The 21159-nt window shown below is 48.7% G+C and overlaps 6 protein-coding genes across 6 annotated transcripts; 3 read left to right on the top strand and 3 right to left on the bottom strand.

Annotated features, from left to right (window-relative positions):
- Positions 1-685: 685 nt before the first annotated feature.
- On the bottom strand, positions 686-2424 carry Triagg1_2764 (uncharacterized protein; the record flags this gene model as incomplete). The annotated part of the gene is made up of 2 exons (XM_062896981.1): positions 686-882; positions 942-2424. The coding sequence occupies 2 exons, from the start codon at positions 2422-2424 to the stop codon at positions 686-688; spliced, it is 1680 nt and encodes a 559-aa protein (XP_062758381.1).
- A 716-nt stretch (positions 2425-3140) lies between these two features.
- Triagg1_2763 (uncharacterized protein) lies at positions 3141-3994 on the bottom strand (the record flags this gene model as incomplete). The annotated part of the gene is made up of 2 exons (XM_062896980.1): positions 3141-3866; positions 3923-3994. 2 exons carry the CDS (start codon positions 3992-3994, stop codon positions 3141-3143), a joined length of 798 nt encoding a protein of 265 aa, XP_062758380.1.
- A 565-nt stretch (positions 3995-4559) lies between these two features.
- Triagg1_2762 (uncharacterized protein) lies at positions 4560-6123 on the top strand (the record flags this gene model as incomplete). The annotated part of the gene is made up of 5 exons (XM_062896979.1): positions 4560-4886; positions 4951-5337; positions 5399-5767; positions 5829-5961; positions 6017-6123. The coding sequence occupies 5 exons, from the start codon at positions 4560-4562 to the stop codon at positions 6121-6123; spliced, it is 1323 nt and encodes a 440-aa protein (XP_062758379.1).
- Positions 6124-7432: 1309 nt separating this feature from the next.
- On the top strand, positions 7433-8479 carry Triagg1_2761 (uncharacterized protein; the record flags this gene model as incomplete). The annotated part of the gene is made up of 3 exons (XM_062896978.1): positions 7433-7688; positions 7988-8113; positions 8178-8479. 3 exons carry the CDS (start codon positions 7433-7435, stop codon positions 8477-8479), a joined length of 684 nt encoding a protein of 227 aa, XP_062758378.1.
- Positions 8480-10504: 2025 nt separating this feature from the next.
- On the bottom strand, positions 10505-11718 carry Triagg1_2760 (uncharacterized protein; the record flags this gene model as incomplete). The annotated part of the gene is made up of 3 exons (XM_062896977.1): positions 10505-10613; positions 10679-10910; positions 10968-11718. The coding sequence occupies 3 exons, from the start codon at positions 11716-11718 to the stop codon at positions 10505-10507; spliced, it is 1092 nt and encodes a 363-aa protein (XP_062758377.1).
- A 5390-nt stretch (positions 11719-17108) lies between these two features.
- Triagg1_2759 (uncharacterized protein) lies at positions 17109-18851 on the top strand (the record flags this gene model as incomplete). The annotated part of the gene is made up of 1 exon (XM_062896976.1): positions 17109-18851. The coding sequence occupies one exon, from the start codon at positions 17109-17111 to the stop codon at positions 18849-18851; it is 1743 nt and encodes a 580-aa protein (XP_062758376.1).
- Between the last annotated feature and the right edge of the window lie 2308 nt (positions 18852-21159).

Here is a 21159-nt window from a genome sequence, read left to right as displayed (position 1 = left end):
TGTGTCTCACCTTTGCTGAGAGAGTGTATCTGGCAAGCTTGGTTTCTTAGTACTCGGGACGGATGAGAGAAACGCCACCCGGTTCGTTATCTTCGCTACATGCCGTATGACCCCAGATCTTGGTCATCATGTATGTTGGACGGCGTGCGTGTGTATGCCGGAATTGGAGAACGTCCATCTGCCAAGTTCAGCCAATACAATATGAAACTAGTATAATTTGACGACGTAACATATTTTGGTTCAAATTCCTAATACGTTTAAAGCTTCGTTTTTCTTCGAGACTATTCCTGAGGTCAGAAGACGAGGGTGGATGCTAAAATAGCCAATATATCTTCTAGTTTGCGTAATCTTCGTCTGAGCAGATGACGAGGCTGGTTTCAGGAAGAGGCGAGTAGACTTTGGAGCTCGTTCCATCTCTTGACCTATAACGTTGTGTTCAGATTTGCAAAGCCGGATATGACAATATTTCAACTCGTTACGCATCTTCTAAAGACGAAACGAATGATAATAGAATTAGAAATAGAAATATATGGGCATCGTGGAAACAATTAGAATATTGAAACTATGTATTCTCAACGAACTTCACACACTTTTTGTTTCACATGCATCGACCTACAAACTGGCTATCATCTAGGTGCAGAACATGCAGACCAACTACCCAAGCTTTGCCTCATAAACGATGTGATTAATGAGCTCTCGCTCCATATCGCTCAACCAGGTTCCAATACGATTGTGCAGTGGAACGTCGCAGAGTCTTACCCACAAAAATCATCACAATAGCTGTGCACCACACTGCTAAACCCAAGATAGCGATGAGCACAAAGGCATAACGAAGAGATAGATGATCAATCATGGGGACCACAGCATATCCAAAAGCAAAGCCTAAGCATGTTAGCCAATTATCGATAAACGAAGTATCAAGTGTGAGGGAAATGACATACCCATCATGTTACGGATCAGGATAGCTGAGACTAGGCCTTCTCCTGCAACTTCCTTATAGCTATCGAGAATGTAGGTGAATGCAAGATTGGCGCCCATCGGAAGAGTAATGGAGATCAAACATAGGCCAAAAACAACTCCAAACCAATGAATGTGGTAGGATGCACCCACTCCGTAGAGAAGACAGCCGGCAGGGTGCATGACGAGTGCAATAACGCATGTCCAGAGTCGCTGCTCGGGTTCCATAACGCCACCATTCCGACGTGCAAGACGGAGAGCGAGAGTGTCGGCCATCCATCCCGAAAGGAAGCACCCGATGGTGACACCAACAACACAGGAAAGGTACGTCAGGCCAATATTGTTGGCAGAAAAGTTGTACGGCGCATTACCGAGGATCAAAGCCAAGGAACCACCAACAACGTTATACCAAGCAAGAATTCCGCCTACAAGCAGACCACCAAAGGACATGCCAGGAAACATGAAGAGTAATCGTATTGGCAAGAAGAAAAGTTTGAACGTGCTGGGCTGCCGCGGGTCGCGGAATCCCCAGAACTTCAGCTTCGCCAGGTATGTCTTTGTGCTCTCTTGCTCATCAAATGCAGATGGCTCAGAAGGCGAGATGGACTGGGAGGTGGATTTATCTTCTCGGTCGATGGACTTCTCATTGATCTTCTTGTCCGATGTGGCTGGGGTACTGCTCTCGAGATCTCCATTAGTGGTGGTAATATTTGCTGGATCGACGCCCGGTGTATCACGCACGTTGCCGGTATGGTGATCACGATAAAACATGGTTTCCTCAAAGAAGAAGAATGTGACAACTGCAACACCGGCACCGATGAAAGTCAGGATATACTGAATCCATCGCCACCCGAGGTCTTGTGCAACATAACCAGAGGCCACCGGCGTCAGAAAGGCACCACACCACAAAGTCCAGCTGTAGGCACCCATAAAAAAGCCTCGATCGTGGGTGAAGAAAAGGTCTCCAATGATGACTTCGATGAGTGTTTCTTGCGGCGAGGCGACAATACCAAGCAGAATGCGGTTGGCAAAGAACTCCCCTCTTGACTTGACGTAGGCAGTCCAGAGAGTCACTGCAGTGGTCAAGATGATGGATATAAGAAGTGTAAGACGTCGGCCATTGCTGAGAGCAAGGCATTGGGTGATCATAGTCCCCCAACCCAAGAAGAGGAAGAGAATGCCATTGCCAGTGCTCAAGTCGGCAATCGAAATGCCAGTATCCTGCTCAATCAAGATGTATGCCGGAGACAATCCTGAGATCATACCAGCAACAAAGAAGCACCACACCATAGCACAAACAATCGCCATAGACTTGCGTGCGGGATTCCAACGCAGAGGGTCATCAGGGTCATTAGTTGGCTGAGGGACCAGGACGATATCCCGAGACTGATGGCCATGCTTGACATTGAAGATGCCTTGAACATCAACAAGCTGGACGGTCCCAGGAATGGGGATTTCAGATGCCATTGGAACTAGTTTTGATGCAGATGGATAGCGAGAACTAATAAAGAAAGGTATAATTGGTAGTTGTAGAAATTAAAAGGTTAACTCAACAGATAACAAGAGTTGAAGACAATTATTGTAAAAAGACGAAGGAGTTCATTTATTCTTCACCTTGGACTAATGAAAGCCCAGGATGATGAACAGTGTAGTATTGCCAGGTCAATGGGCTGTAATATATTAGTGTCGGTCAAGGAAGCTTCATCAGCCTTTTGTATCCCCTACCAGCATCCTCGGAAGTTAGCCAGTTCAACGATAGCCATAACTTTCTACCCCGAGCTCTCGATAACGCGTCTCTCGGTTCCTAAAAGATAAGACACTTCGTAGCGTGAGGCGCTTGACCCCACAAGATAGCTTGTAGGGGCCGGCCCCGGCAATGTTGAGTCTCGGCCCCCGGCCAACCTCCAATGTCTTTCCGGGGTGTCGGATAAGGTGTGGGAATCTATGAGTGAGGCCATGACTTACACGTGCTTTGATGAAGGGGGAAGTCGTTACAAAAAGCTCGCTTTTCATGCGGCGCCTGATATATGCGCAGACCAGCATCGAATGTGATTAGTGCGGAATATCTTATGGGATTGGATTGTAATCACTGGTTACTATGAGTTGGAGAATAAATATTCAGGCGACTAAAAGGCAACTTATGTTTTCAATGTTTATTGCAATTATTGCTTTTCTCTTTAATTCTACGCTCTATGATTGACTCCGTTGATTTCCGATGCAAACTTGGACCGGTTGGCTTCATCAACAGCTTGTCGTACTACCTTTGCATTCTGAAGGACTGTGGGTGCGTCGGAGTGAAGGCAGATGCTAAAGGGCCTACCGTCAAAGCCAAAGCCGAACTTGTTCCCGTTAATGTCCTTCCCAGTATCAGTCATTGTCGCCCCAATTGCTCGTTCATAACAGAGTTCTGGCGTAACCTGTTGAGATTGAGCAACAGGCACCAACTTTCCTTCTGGTGAATAATCTATGTCGACATAAACCTCCCCTTGAAATAGAATACCCATCTCCTTACACATTGCTTCTTGTTCGGGATTCTGAGAGGCATAAACGGGTACTTTAAAAGTCGCGCATGCCTCCAATACAGCTCTCATGATGGCCAGATCCCTTTGCATGTAGAAAAAGAGTTCCCCATGAGGCTTGATGTGAGAAAGCTCCACGCCCTCAGCATCTAGCATGGCTTTGAGAGAACCAACTTGATAGAGAACCATGGCGTACATGTCATCGACGTCGATTTCCATCTTTCTTCGACCAAAGCCGAACAAATCTTGCAATCCAGGGTGAGCACCAGCTCTAACGCCGTGCTTTTTACAAAGACGAATAGTCTTGAGCATAATAGAAGGATCGCCGGCATGAAAGCCGCAAGCAATATTTGCAGCATCAATAAATGGCATCAACTCTTCATCGGGACCCTGAAGTCCATGTTAGTGAGAGCTACATGATTCGACCCAAGAGGGTGTGAACTTACCATCTTCCATCGCCCAAAGCCTTCGCCCATATCGGCATTGATTTCATACTTGCGAGCGAGACCTGGCGCCATGGTTTCGAAGTGAGATGACGCCAAAAAACTCCTGGAAATACTTGGGAACAAGGATGCCGACGATGCAGGCGTTACGACTTTTAGGGTTCGATACGGACCCTCATGAATACTGCCATCTGTGGCCACAATTCGTCTCAAATTACCAATTACATCACCCCTCTTTTCTGTCCCGACATGCATTTCTTGGCCGATGATCCTGTTGATCGGGTGGTGGTGGCCAGGTGGGTCGAAGTTGGGGTAGAAAGAAGTTGGGGGAGAAATACAAAAAGGGAAATTACCAGAAATGGAAATGGAGTAGGGGAGAAAATGATAACGAGGAGAGTGAGACGACTTGATTCCCAAGCCAAACTATGATTCAGTTCGTAATGTGGTAGATGTTAGTAATTAGAAATCGAATCGTAGACGAATTTGTTTTTGCATCGAGTATGAAGTCGTTGCTGACACCGTCGCTGGTGCACTTTGGAGAAGCATTAAAACCAGCCTCTACGAATCCTCGTTGAGCTTCTGTCCCCGTCTAATCCAATACCGTTTCAGCCCTGCTTATCTTCATCAAGAAGCATTCACCATGGGCTCTATGTCAGAATCTCAATATTCAGATTTCCGCAGTGAAGTGGTGGCTGGCCTCCAATTTTACACGCCAAAACAGAGAGTGCCAGTCGGCACGGCGATTCTCGATCCTAAGAACGGTGTCACCGAGAAGTCCATTACTCCTGCATTTCGGCCGATCTCCATCCGTGGCCTCACGTTCCAGAATCGCATCTGGGTTGCCCCGATGTGCATGTATAGCTGCCAAGATGGCATGTTTAGTGACTTTCACGTAGCCCACTACGGACAGTGGGCAATGAGAGGCTCTGCTTTGATCCATTTGGAAGCGACTGCAGTGACAGCCAGAGTAGGATTTTTACCTATTAACTAAAGTTATGATATTATGAAGATGTGGTAACTAATGAAAACAGGGCCGCAATACGCCACAGGATGCCGGTATTTGGTCTGACGATCATATTGCTCCTCTAAAGAGAATTGTCGACCTCATCCACTCGCAATCTCAAAAGGTCGCGATTCAGCTTCAGCACGCCGGCCGCAAAGGCAGCGTCACTCCGCCATGGCTGGGTCTCCGCCTTGTTCCTGACGAATTCGATGGGTACGCCAACCAGGTTCAGGGTCCTACTGCCGAGCCCTGGAACGAGAATTATGCAACGCCTGGAGAGATGTCGGAAGACGAGATTCTTGAGACCATCGAAGCCTACGGTCAAGCTGCGCGCAGGGCTGTTGAGGCTGGTGTTGATGTGATTGCTGTTCATGGGGCCCACGGATATTTGTTGCATTCATTCGCATCACCTGCGGTAAGATTTACCATGTGTCATTAAACCTCTCGCTAGAAGTAATACTTATGCCACTGAGCAGACGAATAAACGGAGAGACAAATGGGGCGGAAGCTTTGAGAACCGCACCCGAATCGGTGTAGAGATCATTCGTGCTATACGACGCAATATTCCAGAGAACATGCCCGTCTTTTGGAAGATCTCAGCCGTAGACTGGCTACCAAAAGGAGAAGGATGGGAGCTGGAGGATACTTTGCGATACATCCCTATACTCGCCGCAGAAGGCGTGGATCTTTTTGATGTCTCAAGCGGAGGTACCGACCGGAGACAGCAGGTTCAGCTTGGCCAACAATATCAGGTCCCATTCGCCAAGGCTGTCAAGGATCTCAAGCTGCCAAACGTATTCGTGGCTGCTGTTGGCTGGATTCGAGATGCCGACACTGTGCATGATGTATAACGCTCCCTGGTTTCTCGTCTTATGAGTTTGATGACTGACAAATTATACGCTATAGATCCTGAGCAATGGGAAAGCCGACGTGGTGCATGTCGCACGAGAGTTCCTGCGCGATCCCAACTTTGTCCAGCGAGTCGCACTCGCGACAGGCACTGAAGTTACCTGGGTTGATCAGTATCACCGTGCTCCCAGTATGTGGCCATCCTAAAGTCTATCGAGTCTACTCTGCCTAACAAAGTCCTCCAGTGAACCGAAAATATGTCGAGTCTACGACGACGATTACAACAGACGCGAAAGTGTCGAAAGATGTAATTCGATCGCATGATGATCAGGTATCGAACAAGCTAGCTTAGTAGGATGAGACTTGAGATCACAGAGTACAAATACACTATGTCCAATTAAAAATAATCTTGTGTTAATTTTATCCAGCTATTTCAGATTTCTTAACTGCAGCGATCTTAAAAAATGCTAATATCGTCATTCCAACAGCCCGACCAGAGCAACCCGATGCTGATGAGTGTTCGTGGATGCCATTAAGCGCTAAGATTCAGGCGCGACATGACACTAGCACCCAGTTATATAACATCTATTTGGGTTGATAATTTTCATGTTAATCAAGTTGAATGAAGTACTTCCGATTCATCAAAGCGAGTAACGAAATAAACATATAATCACGGCTTTCAAAAACATATTTATAACGCCGAGTCAATTGAAGATATGGGATACACAAGACGCGGGTAATATAAAACGGTATAGAATTGGAGGCCGTGCTAGTGATGTGTCCGCAAAGTGCGTCGAAAACCGATCCTTGAACGTGTTTAGGCTGCAATGAACCATCTAACCGACGGCAGATGATGTGAATGCTGGAGCTAGATTGTCAGCCAGCCACGACATATTGCTTATACCAATAGAAGAACCGAAATCCTTAGCCACAGCACTCGCATATGCATTGCAACCTCTGTCCGGAATTGTTGATTGGTTTACATGAGGGCACAGCCGCAGCTACGGGTGACATGAATCCCCCGCACCCAGCATCAAACCCAGGGCCGGTGTTTCTGAAGTGAAGATGGCGATCAATGCGACCTTGGATATGGAACTTTAACGGAGTAATTGCTTTTAAAGTAGCAAGGAGAAGTATAAGAATGACATTATCTCGAAAAAGCGATAAATGAACAATGGAAGTCAAACAGGACGATATCTAGAATCACTACACGATCTGTCACGCATTCAGCAATCTATTTTATGAGAATAATATGACGTAGCTACAGTTTCTTCGTCCAGCCAATGGTACAGATGAAATTTGCAACGGGATTCTGAAGCTCTCCCGAGGGCAACCGAGATGGGCCATCGGCTGCTCCATTCGTATAGTTGCATCCACACAGCGCCCCCAGCTCCCCGCAATCTCAATTGGGACTCTGACTTAATATATTCTATAGGTGTTGAGTATTCCACATCATACATGCGAATAATGAATGTCTGCAACATGAGACAAATCTCATCCATTAGGTTAGGGCCTTTGAGGTATATATAGAGTGATGCCTAAAACTCACAGTATATAAATAGGCTGTCTAAGCCGCTCCTAATACTCTCTACTGCCTATACAATCATTTCTCATCGAAAATACAATATCTTTCTAACAATCAAGAATTTAAACAAGCAACTATGGCTGCCCCGTTCACCATCAATGCTAGGACCGCGGTGGCCGCTACGGCGACATCTACATCCACCTCTCGCGTATACTTCCAAGATACTCAGAACGGCATCCGTGAAGTGGTTTACGACAACGAAAATTGGAACGTATCCAACGATGTGTTATTCTCTGCTAAGCGCTCCACTCCACTTGCTGTTGTCAGCTGGGATGAGGGAAGACAGGTGATCCCTTTGAGTACTGTATTCAGGGGAAATATTGACAAAGGGTGTAGGTCCGGATCTACTGCGCTTCTTCTGAGGGCTTACTTCAAGAGTGGTGCGGTATCAATGGGCACTGGAATCCAGGTTACCTCACAAACTTGAAAGTTCGCGTAGCACCAAACTCTTCTATCGCTGCTACAAACTGGGATGGACCGGCCATTCGGGTCTATTGCCAAGGTAATGCTATAGCATAACGGACCATTGTACCATGAACTAATTTGGTGCTTTCGACAGAGGAAAACTCGAATGCTATTCAAGAATACTGCGTCGGCAACCCCTAGCATAGAGGTGCTACCCTCCCAATAGCCGACTCGGGATCCAACCTTGCGGCCTTGTCATTTAAGGACGGGGGCAAAGTCCATTTGAGAGTTTATTACCAAGCTCCAGATCTCAGTCTAAGGGAGCACTGCAATGATGGCAACTGGAATGAGGGTAAGAAGTCATCATACTATATTATTTCAAGCTGTATCGGAAGCTAAATATGATATCATTGCAGGCCACTTTAACCCTGGAGTTGCAATTAAGAGTTCTGCTATTGCTGCCACTTCTTGGATTGCCACTGGAACTGGCGTACAGCTTCGTCTGTTCTGGCAAGACAACCATGGGCTTCTGAGAGGGTATAGATGGTCTAGAGGATGGGAGTCTACCGGATCTTTAAATCTTATGCCAGTTGGTACACACATTTCGGCGATCAACTGGGATACTGGAAACAGTGTCAGAGTGTACTACCAGGCGAACGATGGCACCATCACGGAAGAGGTCACTCATAGCTTGAGAACCACGATTCTTCAACTCTAGATACAACATGACCCTACTAGAGGTTCTTGAAATTGACTAAGAAATTGTACGCATCATAAATCTATCAAGCTAAATTAAGATTTCGGGAGCTCACAATTTCAGAATGTGCCCCAATTTGCTCCCCTTACTTAATCATTTCCAATGCAGATAGTGGTGATGGAGTAATTACAAAGCTCCAGTAGATGTGTAAAATCTTTAGAGATCCGGAAGATCGCAACGTTCTTTTCAAATAAGATTTTTAACATAGTTTAGCGATGGGATTGAACTGGAGCTCACTCGTGTCAACCAGAGCTCACTTCAATATGAGCCGTTCACACAAACGGCTTTTCATAAATGTTTCCTTTTGGACACTCAGCTACCTCATGATATAACAATAATGAAGCAAACTCTAACAATAGGTGGGAGAATGACTACTTTTCCCACCTACTGAGCTTCCATTCTCATTTATATTTGACAGTTTATATATTGCTTCCAGTAAAGCCCGTATCCCAAAAGTACAACCCAGTATTTCAACTCTGAAGATGTATAATCAGGAGTTACAAATCCATTGTATCCTAGAATGGCGGTACATTGGTATTGATCATATCAAACTATACAGCATGACATAAATATAAGGCACTTTGCGCTAGAATAAGTAGAAAGAAGCGTCATCACTGTCTTGTATGAAATCAAATTTGTCGTCTTGCCGCTTGAGCATATTCTTAAAGTTATGTTAAAGCTAGAGTCTAAAATCGAATATCGCGTATGATCTCGGCCGAATTTGCCAATGGCTTCCGAGGAGGCGACATGAACTCTTGGATATCTCCCATAAGCCACAATAATGATTCGTCTTTTCAAACATTGCCAAGACACAATAAAGGAAGCCTAATTCTCATTTCCTTCATCTACCAGGTACCCAAGACCAGAAATCGGCTGCACACCCATACAGTATTCTTGAAGATACAAATGTCTACAGCTTCTTCAACACCCCTATATTCTCACCACCCCTATTGATCGGCCAACGGCAACTATCAAGACTAAAAATTAAAACCAACTCAGCTCCTCCTAAATTTACTTCGCCTATGACTACCTTTTTACGTACATAAGCTCCCATTTTGGAGACAGCAAGGTGTATGACTCGCGCTCATGAATCAGTCTGCAGTCGAAGCTAACTAAGCGTATTTCGCTATGCCTCCCAAACACATCCGTGCTTTTGGCTTTCTCTTAGTGTTTTAAAATAATTACAAAGTAATCGCCTCACTATCCCTATCCAACCCGAAGCACCAGGGGGGGGTAGTGCTGCATGGAAGAAAACGTGGCTGGTCTAACCCATGATCCAACGGGAACGCTCCCGGTGGTTCCCTAGTGAGTTTCGTGGGGGGGGAGGGGGGAGGGTGAAGAATCACTGAAGCTAACAAGAAGCTGTACTTGGCTAGTGAAAACGGACGCCTGAACTTCGCAGCCAAGTTGGGGGTTGGTGTTGTTTTAGTTTGCCGAGTGCCGCCTATTGTCTCAACTGCATGACCCTGACGAGACAACAAAGGATTGGATCTTATATTGCTGCCTGTTGAGCATACGGGTTGCGGGGACAGCTATTCCGGGGCAACGGGGATTGGAAGTGGCTGATTTAGGACGCTCTGTTGGGCTAGGTGCATTAGGTGGAACAAGTCGTATGATGGAGCCAGCTGTAACTCGACGATCCGCACTACTGTCGCTGCTCGTAAACTAATAGCAGTAGCACGAAGTTCCACACTGGTGTTTTCCAGATGAAGAATAAGCTGCAGAAGTGAAAACAACAGTGTAAGCAAAGCTCGGCTAAAGAAGTATTCTGCATTTTGCCGGAGTATTTATGACTAGCCAACGGCATTTCAGGCATTCGGTAGATCGATAGATCATAAAATGCGAGTCTTGCCGGACCTCAACTGACATGGTTTATAAGAGTGTGCATGTATTGGATTAGAGGCGTGTTACACTCCTCTGCATGGGCAGAATATTTGGAAGCTCCTGAAAAGCTCCTTATGTAACTCGATATGGCATGGTCGAACGTTATTCCAACTGGCTAGTATCGAGTTGCCACTTTTCATCTTCCAGAAGGGTCTTCAAATGACCATCCAGCCACTTCACATCCTCTTTGCTCTCACCTGGACCACCGGCCCTGTACCATTTGTCAGTGTTGTGTACAGAACGTTTCCACATACTGTTGGATCTTATCGAACATACCAGTGGCCCCAGAGGGATGGAAATGGAATACACTTTCCAACACCCTTTGCCATATGCTGCACCTCATACTCCGAATCTTCCGATGGGAAATAGAGGTCCGTCTTGCCTGGGAGAACTAACGTTTTAGCTTTGATGCTTTTCATGGCTAGCTCAAAGTTCTTATTGTAAGGTTCCTGGTCTGAGCTGTCTGCAGCCTGCCACGTGTGAAGCATGGTGAGAAGATTCTCAGGGTCTAGATGGGGGGCGTCAGCAAGGGCATGTACGATTCTCAACAAGCTGCTAAACAAACCTTTGGACAGGGCCCATGACTCCCAAAAGTTGACCATGAAATCCTCGAGGTTCTTGTACCCCAGCTCCGTCTCATACAGCTTTTCCCGGTAGAACGCCTGGCTGAACCCCCAACCAGCATATACACGACCAAAGGCCTTCAATCCAGTGGCCCTTTCTTCGTGAGTCCACGCCCGATACGTCTGCGCTAACTCACCGGCCGCGCTACCAGCGGAAGATGCCCCCTTGGCGGCGAGTAGTGCACTCTTGACGCCTTCGAGAAAGACCTGGTTATGCAGCGAAGTGCGCGCACTCCCGCAAAACGGCACGCCCAGATCCATGAACTCGGGATACTGCGTCAGCCACTGATATGTCTGCCCGGCGCCCATGCTCCACCCCAATACCATTCGAGCGTGTTTGACGCCAAGTTCCTCGGTTACAAGACGATACTGTGCCGTAACATTATCCTTTACGGTGATGTTGGGAAACGGTCTGAGCGGTTCTCGGTGGGTGTTGGATGGACTACTGGATTGTCCATTGCCGAACAAAGCCGGGACAATAATGAAGTATCGACGGGGATTGAGGGCTTTGTCTTCGCCGATAAGCCATTCGTTGTCTGAGATGGCGCCGCTGAACCACGAGGGGTATATGATGGCGGGAGAGGAGGCATCGCCCCAAGTCTTGTAGGCGATGAAGGCATTTGGAAGCGTCTCGCCGGAGACGAGCTTGAAGTCTCCTAGCTTGAAGGTCTTGTAATCTAATTCACTGCCCATGGTTGTTCCTTATCGCCACGACACGGGCAGGTTCTTGTTCTTGGGTGAAGAGATGAAGCTGAAACTCTGCGGGGAAGAGACTTTAATTGCTTCAATCACGAGGGGTTTCCGAGGCATGCCGAGTGAAAGCGCAGCCGGTGCTTGAATTGAGAACATGTGTCGCAGCTAATTTTTGGAGAATAGCACGGATAAAGGTACCTAATTCGATGGGATCTGTATTGAGCAGGGCGTGTAAGTGAGGGGAAGCTCCTCAGTTACACCACGGCGTTTAGGGCACGTGAGGTGCCATGATCCGTGTATCTTGATCTGCTTGCAAACTGTGGAAAAGGTTTGGTGAAACAGCTGTCAACCTGAAAGCTCAACGCTACAGGTTGGTGATGCCATTGAGACTTTCATGATGGCAGTGATGTAAGCACCTCTCAAGATATTGGTAGATCTGACATCTACTGTACTCCGTAGTACAACACATATGAGTGGGTGTCGTAATAATTCGAGCAACTCGCAGTAAATGACACCAGCTCCGACTCCGGACACCCGAGTTTTATTGTTCTTTTGTCTGTCTTGCTTGTTGCTTCTTGTCAAAGGAATCCCTCTTACACTCTCCCCATCAATGGAACAAATACGCTAGAGTCGAGTCAAAGGGTAGAGTAAATTGTAATCTTCACGGCGAAAAAATTCCCGATCGGTCCGTCCCGTCAGCAGCCACAGACAAGACACAGCTAAACGGCCGTTGACAGTCGTCGTGGTCCAAGTGCCTGTGTATAAGTGAGAGGCATGGTGAGCAATAAGCTGACATGAGAGAAAATTTTCACTGGAATCCAGCGAGATGCTCATTTACCAGCTCTGACAGAGAAGCCTCCCTTACCATCTCCAATCCCAATTTCCTGGGTCTAGTGTTCTGTAGCGCGGGCCGAGTCGAGAGCCCGTGGCGTCGCCGCGGCCGGTGCTGACGATGCAGGCATTCTAGCGCAAATTGCTGCATTCTCTCCCCGTTCTCCATTCCAACTCAGGTTGGACCATCTTACGGTACAGACGTCTAGAAGGATGAAATGGAACAATGAAACGTGGTATCCCTCGTGGGCGACATGACGGATGATTCATCCAAAAGCACGGAGAAACTTTTCCAGTGAATGGATATTAGTACTCGTATAGGGCAGGGTTGACTCTGAGGGTGGTTGTGTTGGCTAGATGATTAAGTGGCAGCTCAGTCGGCGCCTTTTTTTGCTTCTGCCTCAAGGGTGACAGCAGTGACAGACCGATGCCGCACGATAGATGAAAGGCTGGCGGTTTGAGAATTATCATGGTTGACATGGTTGACAGCACTGTTGCTGTGATGGTGTCCTACTTTCTGCTTGGCATCTTAGCGCCAACTTGCATTCGCCTTGGGTTGCACACCTGGAGAATTCAGCCCCCAGATGATGGCTTAATACAGCAGGCAGGCTCAGCAAGGGAGGGAGGGGGGGGAAATAGAATGGCCTGCTCCGTATTACTCCGCGATGCTGTGAAGATGCTGCCTAGGCTGATGGCATGACGTCCAATTCGACTTTCCTTTCCAGTCGTTGAGCTGCCACTATCACGCCCAGTGTCGTGCGGTGAGCAAGCGGCCATCCAACCAGCAAAAACGAGGTGCTGCTCCCTCTCGCCCGGAATCTGTTGGCTCTCCGCAGTTCATGTCATCTCCCGCAGGCTGTGTGAGTGGACACTGAATCGCATTCTGGGTGCCTGGGGTTAATGAAGCGGGATGCTGCCAGAGTTGGCCCACTCCACTCTCTGAGCGGAGGCTGTCTTGTCTTGTTTTTCTTTCGTCTTGAGTTTTGGGTCCGAGCCGCTAGCTGCACTTGTACATAAACTCGTACAGTACTTGTAGGATTCCCAAGTGGATAGACGGAGCACAGTATTTTAGCTGCCAGAGAGCCGTACGGAGCAGAGGGTTAAAAACTCTGATCAAGACCAAAGTCGACCTCGGCCAAGGGGGGAGGCTCAAGGCTACCATTGGTGAGCTCGGCAAGAAACGAATTTCAATGCAAATTGACGCCGGCCTGGCATTGGTGGTGGCTGCGGGGCGTCGTCACCCACGAGATATTGTCCAATTTCCTTGCCGTGATGTGTATGAGATGCAGTGCTCAGGCATGGACTGCCGTTGGCTGTAGCGTTATACGACATTGAGAAAGACGAACGGCATGCATGTACGAATTCAGCATGTTTTGAGACGGTAAATGCCGGGCCATGATTGACGACGATGGTGTTTGAATGCGCGGTGAGTCGATCAGCTTGCCGGGATACTGGACTGTAATGCTGTAAAACTGAATTAGCAGCGGCGCCTCTGCCTCTCTCTCTGCAGCATCGCATCTGACAGTCAGCTTGACCGATCCCATCACCATGGACACTGCTAAACTGCTCCCGCTCTAGCCTCGCAACGGCACGGGCTAAGACATTCGCTCCGGCCGTGCTAGTGCCAGTAATCCGGTCTAAAAGTCTGTAGCAGTGAGCTGCCAAGGACGGACTGGCGGGGGGAGCTGCGAGAGACGCAGGGAATGGAGACGAAGAGCCATCATGGATCATGGCATGGCCTGACCTGAGCTTTGGGGACGCGCCCCGGTTTGTGCATATTGGGCTTAATCGGATGCTGGCTCCCCGTTGCTACGCTACAGCACAGTCATGCGCCTGAAGCATGTGAAAGCACCGCTAAGACGCCACGTTCTGCTGCCGACAGCCACACCGCGGCAGATACGTAATAGTGCGGCTCGTGGAGAAATAAAGGGGGATTTGGAGATTAAAAGAAAATTTCAGCATGCGGTTGTTAGAAATGCGAGGCACAATTACGAGAGTACTACTCGTACAGTAGCGAAGCAAGCCGAGGGACCGCTTAAGGTACTTGCGCTGTAGCTCCAATATTTTGGTGCACTAACACTGCTAGCGGAATGAATCGCTTAATTCCATAAAGCGTCCAGCGCCAGGTAGGTAGGTAGGACTCAGCATCCGGCGCTTGTACACAGTACCTGCTCCCCCATACTGGTGCTCCCCCAGCTGCTTAGAGCAGGTACTTACCAGGTGGCCTGACTCGAGCCGGCTGCTAACAATCATTTGGCATCACGTTATCAAAATTCTGCAATCCCTCACCGCAGGGCTGACTGACTGACTGTCCGGCTATGTTCGGAAAAGCACAAGCACACAACAGCAGGATCACAGCACAGCAGGCAGGGATTCTCTCCAGGGATTCCATTCACCCATGACGCCGGCCAACCTGGGCTTCGGCTGTCGTCTCTTTGGCGACTCTAGAGGTGAGCTAGTGAGCCATCGTTTCACCCTTCTTGTGACGGATGGCTGAAGCGGCGCGAAGGAAGCCCAACGAGGGCAGATCCGCGGTGCTGTCACATCGAGGGATGCAACGGCAGCTCTCATTCATCCTCTGCTTCATCTCCGTCACCGGGGGCTTGTCGCGCATTCGCTTGCTGACACGATGACAAGAAGCTGTTACTGGCCTTTGATAGCCTCGCAGAATCGCATCGCCACTCGACGCCCTGCCAGCCGCTGCTCTCGTTGGTCCAGGTGGCTGGGGGGAAGCCACAGACACCCCCGGAAAACAGCTGATTCGCCATCCTGGTTAGCTGGCTGAATCGTTAACGCTGGCCCCGTCTCTTCTTCTCGGAATCGCACCCCGCAGCCGCATGGCTCGTTGGGTTGGTGCGGAGAGACACGTTCTGCCAGTGCTCCCACCCCGGTACCTGCGTCTCCTCTGCCGCCTGCTCGCCCGCCGTCGTCTTTTTTTTTTCGCATGGAAACCTCAATTGCTTTGAGGATAGTATACGCTGTGTCAAGTCAGTGCACGAATTTGCGTCGGATTCGCTCCCGTTGTTCCGGGTCCGTATCGGCAACTACTACCTACTGCTAGCAAGTAACTGAAACCGCAGCAGTTCATGGCAGACATGCAGCCGCTCGTTGCAACATTGCATGCTGGACTCTGCATGGACTTGCATGTCGAGAACCCGGACGCTGTAAGCGTGCAAGTTTACCTGCACCCCGACTCTGCACTCTGCACTTTGCACCGAGTACACGTACATGGAGACGCTGGCTATTCGTACGAGTACGGGTATTCGTATGGCTGGCACGCACAAATAAGGCATACGGCAAGGACTTGCATCCCTCATCGGGTAAAAAGTCTCACACGATATGCAGACAGACCCGGATGAAGAGGCGCCATGGCCAAAGGTTGTCCAGGGGGGTCCGAGATAGTCCCGCACAACATCAGCTCGCACCTATCAAAAAACTACGCAACCCTTCCTCCGGCCAATTGGGTCCTGGGCGGACCAGTGGCGTCGTGGCGTCTGGCCAGCGAAATTGGGGCCCCGACTGGAGGGTCTGGAGGGTCCGGAGGGTCTACGAGGCCAAAATCTCTTCCCCATAGCTGGCACCACCACTTGGGGCACTTGGGGAACGCAACTCACCAACAAGCTTCTTTCAAACGAGTCCTCGTACTGCTGCCGCCACGAGTGCAAGTACATATTGGACATGGGTCCCGTAGCGTCCCCATCGAAGCCTCTCCATTTATATCCAAGTACGAGGACATCCTTTTGTACCAAGTGCTCGCACACGGACGCTACCAACGCTTTGTAGCGGAGGATACGCTCTCGGTCCGGTTTTTTTCCCCAAGCTATCGTTCTGTCCCAGTCCGCAGCTGGCCTAGGCATACATGAACGCTCTCTTTGTATTTTATTTTCATTTCAAAACCTCATTGGAAGCAACTGGCTTGCATTCGAGAACCTCAAAGGTCCTTTGACTCAGGAGCTTGTCCCGTCCAGCACACCTAGGGCCGCCACCCTTGTCGACCATCAACACCGTCGCTTCTCCTCCTCTCAGCTCCTCCCCCAGCCCCGAGTCGACGAGCGAGAAAGCACTTCTTCCGGTTCCCTGTCGACTGAACAAATCACTTCTCGCATCCTTCGACCTACGTCCGCGTACATCTCCTGTTTTTTGTTGACCCCGCGGGGAAAACCAGACACCACATTCTCTTCTTCTACACCATCTCGGGTCTCTTTATCCGCCATCAGGTCCCACTGCCCGAGCAATCCCCCAGCCGGCCAACATGGAGTCTCCGCCATTTGCTACAGATCTGGATCGGATAGCGTGAGTCTGCCTCAACCCCCCCTTCCTCTAGTCTTTGACTTGACCCGGGGCTCGACCGTTCTGGGCAGTCAAAGACCGTAGACAAAGATCATAGCCTACAGTACCTATTTGAATCGCACGGACCCTTGAGGCTAACAGTGGCCCTTTTTCTTTATAAATCCAGAGACACCCTGCGTCGCATCGACACTGGTGCTTCATCACACTCTTCCCGACAGAATGCCCCTTCCTTTGACCCCAATTCACCTGTCGAAAGGAACTCAGACATCATGAACTCAGAACCTCGCTTCCACGTCGCTTCCTCTCGCGACTTCCCAATGCCTCCCCCAACCAAGGGCCAGGCCGTCGCCCAATGGCTTGAGGAGAGCGATGATGTTGTCGATGAATATCACATGCCCCTACAGAGAGATTCGAGAGGATCCCTCCCTCGGCGACCGCCATCGAGGGACCAGCCCCAATCCGTTCGGCGCGAGTCGGTGAACTCACAACGCAAGTCATCCAACGCATCATCCAACTACTACCAGGCAGGATACAGCCTCTACCCTGCTCCATCAAAGCCACTGCCACCAATTCCCACTCCCAAAACCACCGCCGCCCCCGCTCACCGTGTACCTTCCCGAGACTCTTCAGATAGATCATCCATCAGCACACATCGCTCTTCCCAAGTCTCAGCGACCGCATCAACGCCAGATGCTACCTCCGTCAGCTTCTCACCGGGAACCCCTCGTCGTAGCAGGGTTCCAACTAATTTCTACAAACCTCCGGATCCTTCTGAGCTTCTTCCCCCACCACGAAAGTCGTCTCGTCCTGCCGAGGTTGTGTTTTGGAAGCGCCTTCAATCTGACGACAAGAAGAATGGCCCCATCCACTACCTCGACATGTCTTCTAGCCTTGCCACTCTGGCGACCAAGCATGGAAATAACATCATCAAGGTTTGGTCCACGGCGGGAGGCACTGTTCAGCAAGCCATCAAGATTTCCTCCTACACTGCGGCCCAGTCTCGCTCTCGCGAATACCTCATTCGCAGCCATGCCATTCTCTCAGAACCGACGAATCTCATTGCCATTGCCACTCGTTTCGGCAGATACATTGAAATCTGGAACTGGGCCAAGAAGAAGAATCTGCAGTCAATTGACAATGCTGATCGGTGGACCTCGGCCCAAATCGAGTCCTACGATGGTGCGCTTAGCTCTCTCGCCATCTACGGCGGCGAGAAGGGGATTATTGATCTCTACAAGGCGACGCCAGACAAGAAGCCCTTTGTCAAGACGCGCACCATTGATCTAAATAGAGTTGACTTGCCTTTTGTTCCCCAGTACCCAGAGCTTGCGCTATCCAGAACAAGCCCTTTGCTTGTCATTGGTGCCGGCCCACGTCCTCCGCGCCAAGGCCACCCTCCTCCTGAAAAGGAGACCCTTTTGGTGGCGTGGGACACTTCCGAAGGCGCTTCAGACAAACCTTACCGAGTGGCCCGGCCGTGGCAGCACAAGGAGTTGGACACGGCAATCCCATGTGACATGGTCACCTACGGGAGCGTTTGTGTCTCTATTTGGATCCCTGCCACTTTCCGTGCCGTACCTGCTACAAATGGTGGTTCCGGCTTCAACCTTAGTCCCGTCACCGTTCCATACCGTTATGTGTTGCTGTGGGATCTTGCAGCCAACTCCACCCGAACCTTTGGCATTCCTAACACGACGTCTTGCCTATCACCCGATTGCCGCTTTGTAGCTTATTGCCACGCGACCGGAACTGACATTGGAGCCCGAGGCAGCATTGTCATTCTGGATGTCATGACAGGCAAGGAGGTATGGAGCTGGCCAGACCCCGAGGCCTTAGCTATCGACTACACTCCTCGACCAGGCTTTGAGCAATTCGATGACCTTTCTCGAGTCTCGGAGCTTTCTTTCTCCGCCGACGGAAAGTTCTTGAATGTTGGCGACTTGGATGGCCATGTTGGCATATTTGAAGTGCGTGAATCTACCGGAGACCGACTACAACTCCACATGATTTAGCAAAGCGGCGTTTTTTTTTTCCTTTTACCCAAATGAATGGCATCTTCGGACGACATGTGTGAAAATATTTGTTTTTTTTTAATGAAGTTATGCTTGATTACATTGTACTATCGCTATGGTTGGACGACCGAAGAATGGGGTATGACCGAAAACAATAATTCAGATACCACGGGTTCCATATTGGCTCTTTATTCACTTAATAACCTACTACTAAATCTATATCACTGTACATTTCCTGTTTACCAAGCCATGCCTCTGCCTGCGCGTCAACTGCGAATAGCAAAACGTCTCGTACCAGGTATCAGTCTCTCATCACACATTGAGACAGTCTGCCCTTCACTTGGTTTTCCCAATCACGTCACTTTTCTCTCCGCGCGGGAGTGATAATACAAGATCCACCTTGAATCTCAAGCCTCTTTGCGCGCCCCATCTCCAACCCGCCCCACGATTCTGATCGATAACTCTAATGGAAAGCGTCTAGAATCGAATTGGCATCAAAGTGAGTTGTGACATTGGGCCATATTAGTCCCTGGCGCACGTTTGCGGGATGTGCAAGTCATGGGCGATCCGATCGAGGTGTGCTGGGGGCCTCAAATGAGAAGCTTGAGTGAGACCACGTGTGTGCCGGGGTTGGCAAGATTACGGGATCCACTGCGAGTGGCTAGCTGGGTTTTTGTTCTTCTTTGCTGTGTGGGGGCTTGCTTGGGATGGTTCAGGGTAGTGTGCTTAGGGATGGTTGTGAGTGTCGTTGAATGTTATCTTGGATGAATGAGTGGTGAATCGAGGGGTTGAAGGTTGAGGTTGGAGATCCAAGAGCAATGTTGCTGTAGTAAGAAGACGAGCTGTGCGTATGTATATTCATAATTTCATACTGCTGATAGACTTGTCACATTGCCTTGCAAGCATTATGTTGTGGATGTTACGAGCTTAGAATTGATGAATCTTCCCAATCGAGCTCTTTCAGTATCGGAAAATAGTTATGACACAAGAACATGGGAGACTGATAATAGTCAGTAGCAAGAAGAATAGACGCATAGTGATTAGTCAAAGCCCAATTAGTGCAATATGAGATACCTTGTGAACCCCAAGCATGACATCACTTATACACACTGGGACAACGTGAAGGGTTATACTAGAACTATTGAGATTTACCACAAGCTAGTGAAGGTGATTATAAGAAGCAAACTTGATGGAAATCAAGAAGAACTTCATTTTACTTGCGAGTGACTTAACAGCATATTCGTATATGGTAGTATCGTATGACTTGGTGTCACGGCCTGTTCCATTATAACCACCATATCTCTTGGGTATAACTTGTTCCGTCTCAGAAATTGCTACAGTTGCGATTATTGGCATAATATTGCGTCCTGTTGGCGATATGGTATGATGGATCGTAACAAGTAGTCAATAGCAATATTCTTGAAGTGGCTGTAATATAGTATCTACTGAAGCTTTGTCTCAGATTCAATGCAGTCTAAACCTTATGAGCTATAGTCGTTGACAATTACGCACTGGTGGCTATCTAACTTGCATGGGTGAGTTACCCGTGTTATCTTATATATCATATCGGAGATGAGTATGCCATAAAATCTCAAATTAATGTCCCGAGAAAAGTTTGGAAATGAAAAATTGAACTGGCAACAAGATCTGGGGAATACTAGATGTTGCTTCAGCTATATTGCGAACAGACAGCTTTGGCTACGATTGTATGCAAGACTACCCAAGCAGGAGACATAATATAGTTCATCATTTTGTAAGTCGGCGAATTCTGTTGGAATGATGTCAACGAGTAGGCTCTTCTTCTGGGTATCCATAAGGCGAGATAGCGGCATGCTCTATAATAGAACAACGATGGATTAGGTAGCTAGATGGTTGATAGCTGAGCCACGGTACATTTTATTATTTCGATACTAGATGTGTTAGGATAGCATGTCTTTGTTGCTTCAATTGGGAATATCCGATGGTATGAGCCCGATAGCTTTGTTGCAAGATGTAGAAGAAGACAGTATCAGGCGTTTAACATTGCCTATTGATAACCTTGCCTTTCCGATTGCGATGATCTGGTAAGTGATATGTCTATTTTGCGGACTGCTTGCCTGTACCCTTCTGGATAGAGTTTATATGCCCAGTTGTCCAATCAATCCGAGCAAGACTATTAGTGACCTATGTCGGCAATTATTTGCGACCTTGATACTCAATATTGTGTCGTTGTACATGTGTAAGTCTTGGTTAGAAGGGTCGGTGCCTGTGTTGATAACCACGTCGCGCTGAGAACTTTACATACGTTCTGGGTAGGCTGTAAGACAAC

The sequence above is a fragment of the Trichoderma aggressivum genome, assembly GCF_033847375.1.
Source record: "Trichoderma aggressivum f. europaeum strain CBS 100526 chromosome Unknown scaffold_007, whole genome shotgun sequence".
Classification (NCBI taxonomy): domain Eukaryota; kingdom Fungi; phylum Ascomycota; class Sordariomycetes; order Hypocreales; family Hypocreaceae; genus Trichoderma; species Trichoderma aggressivum.
The sequence above is the reverse complement of the archived record's forward strand: the minus strand, read 5'-3'. Positions and strand labels throughout refer to the sequence as shown.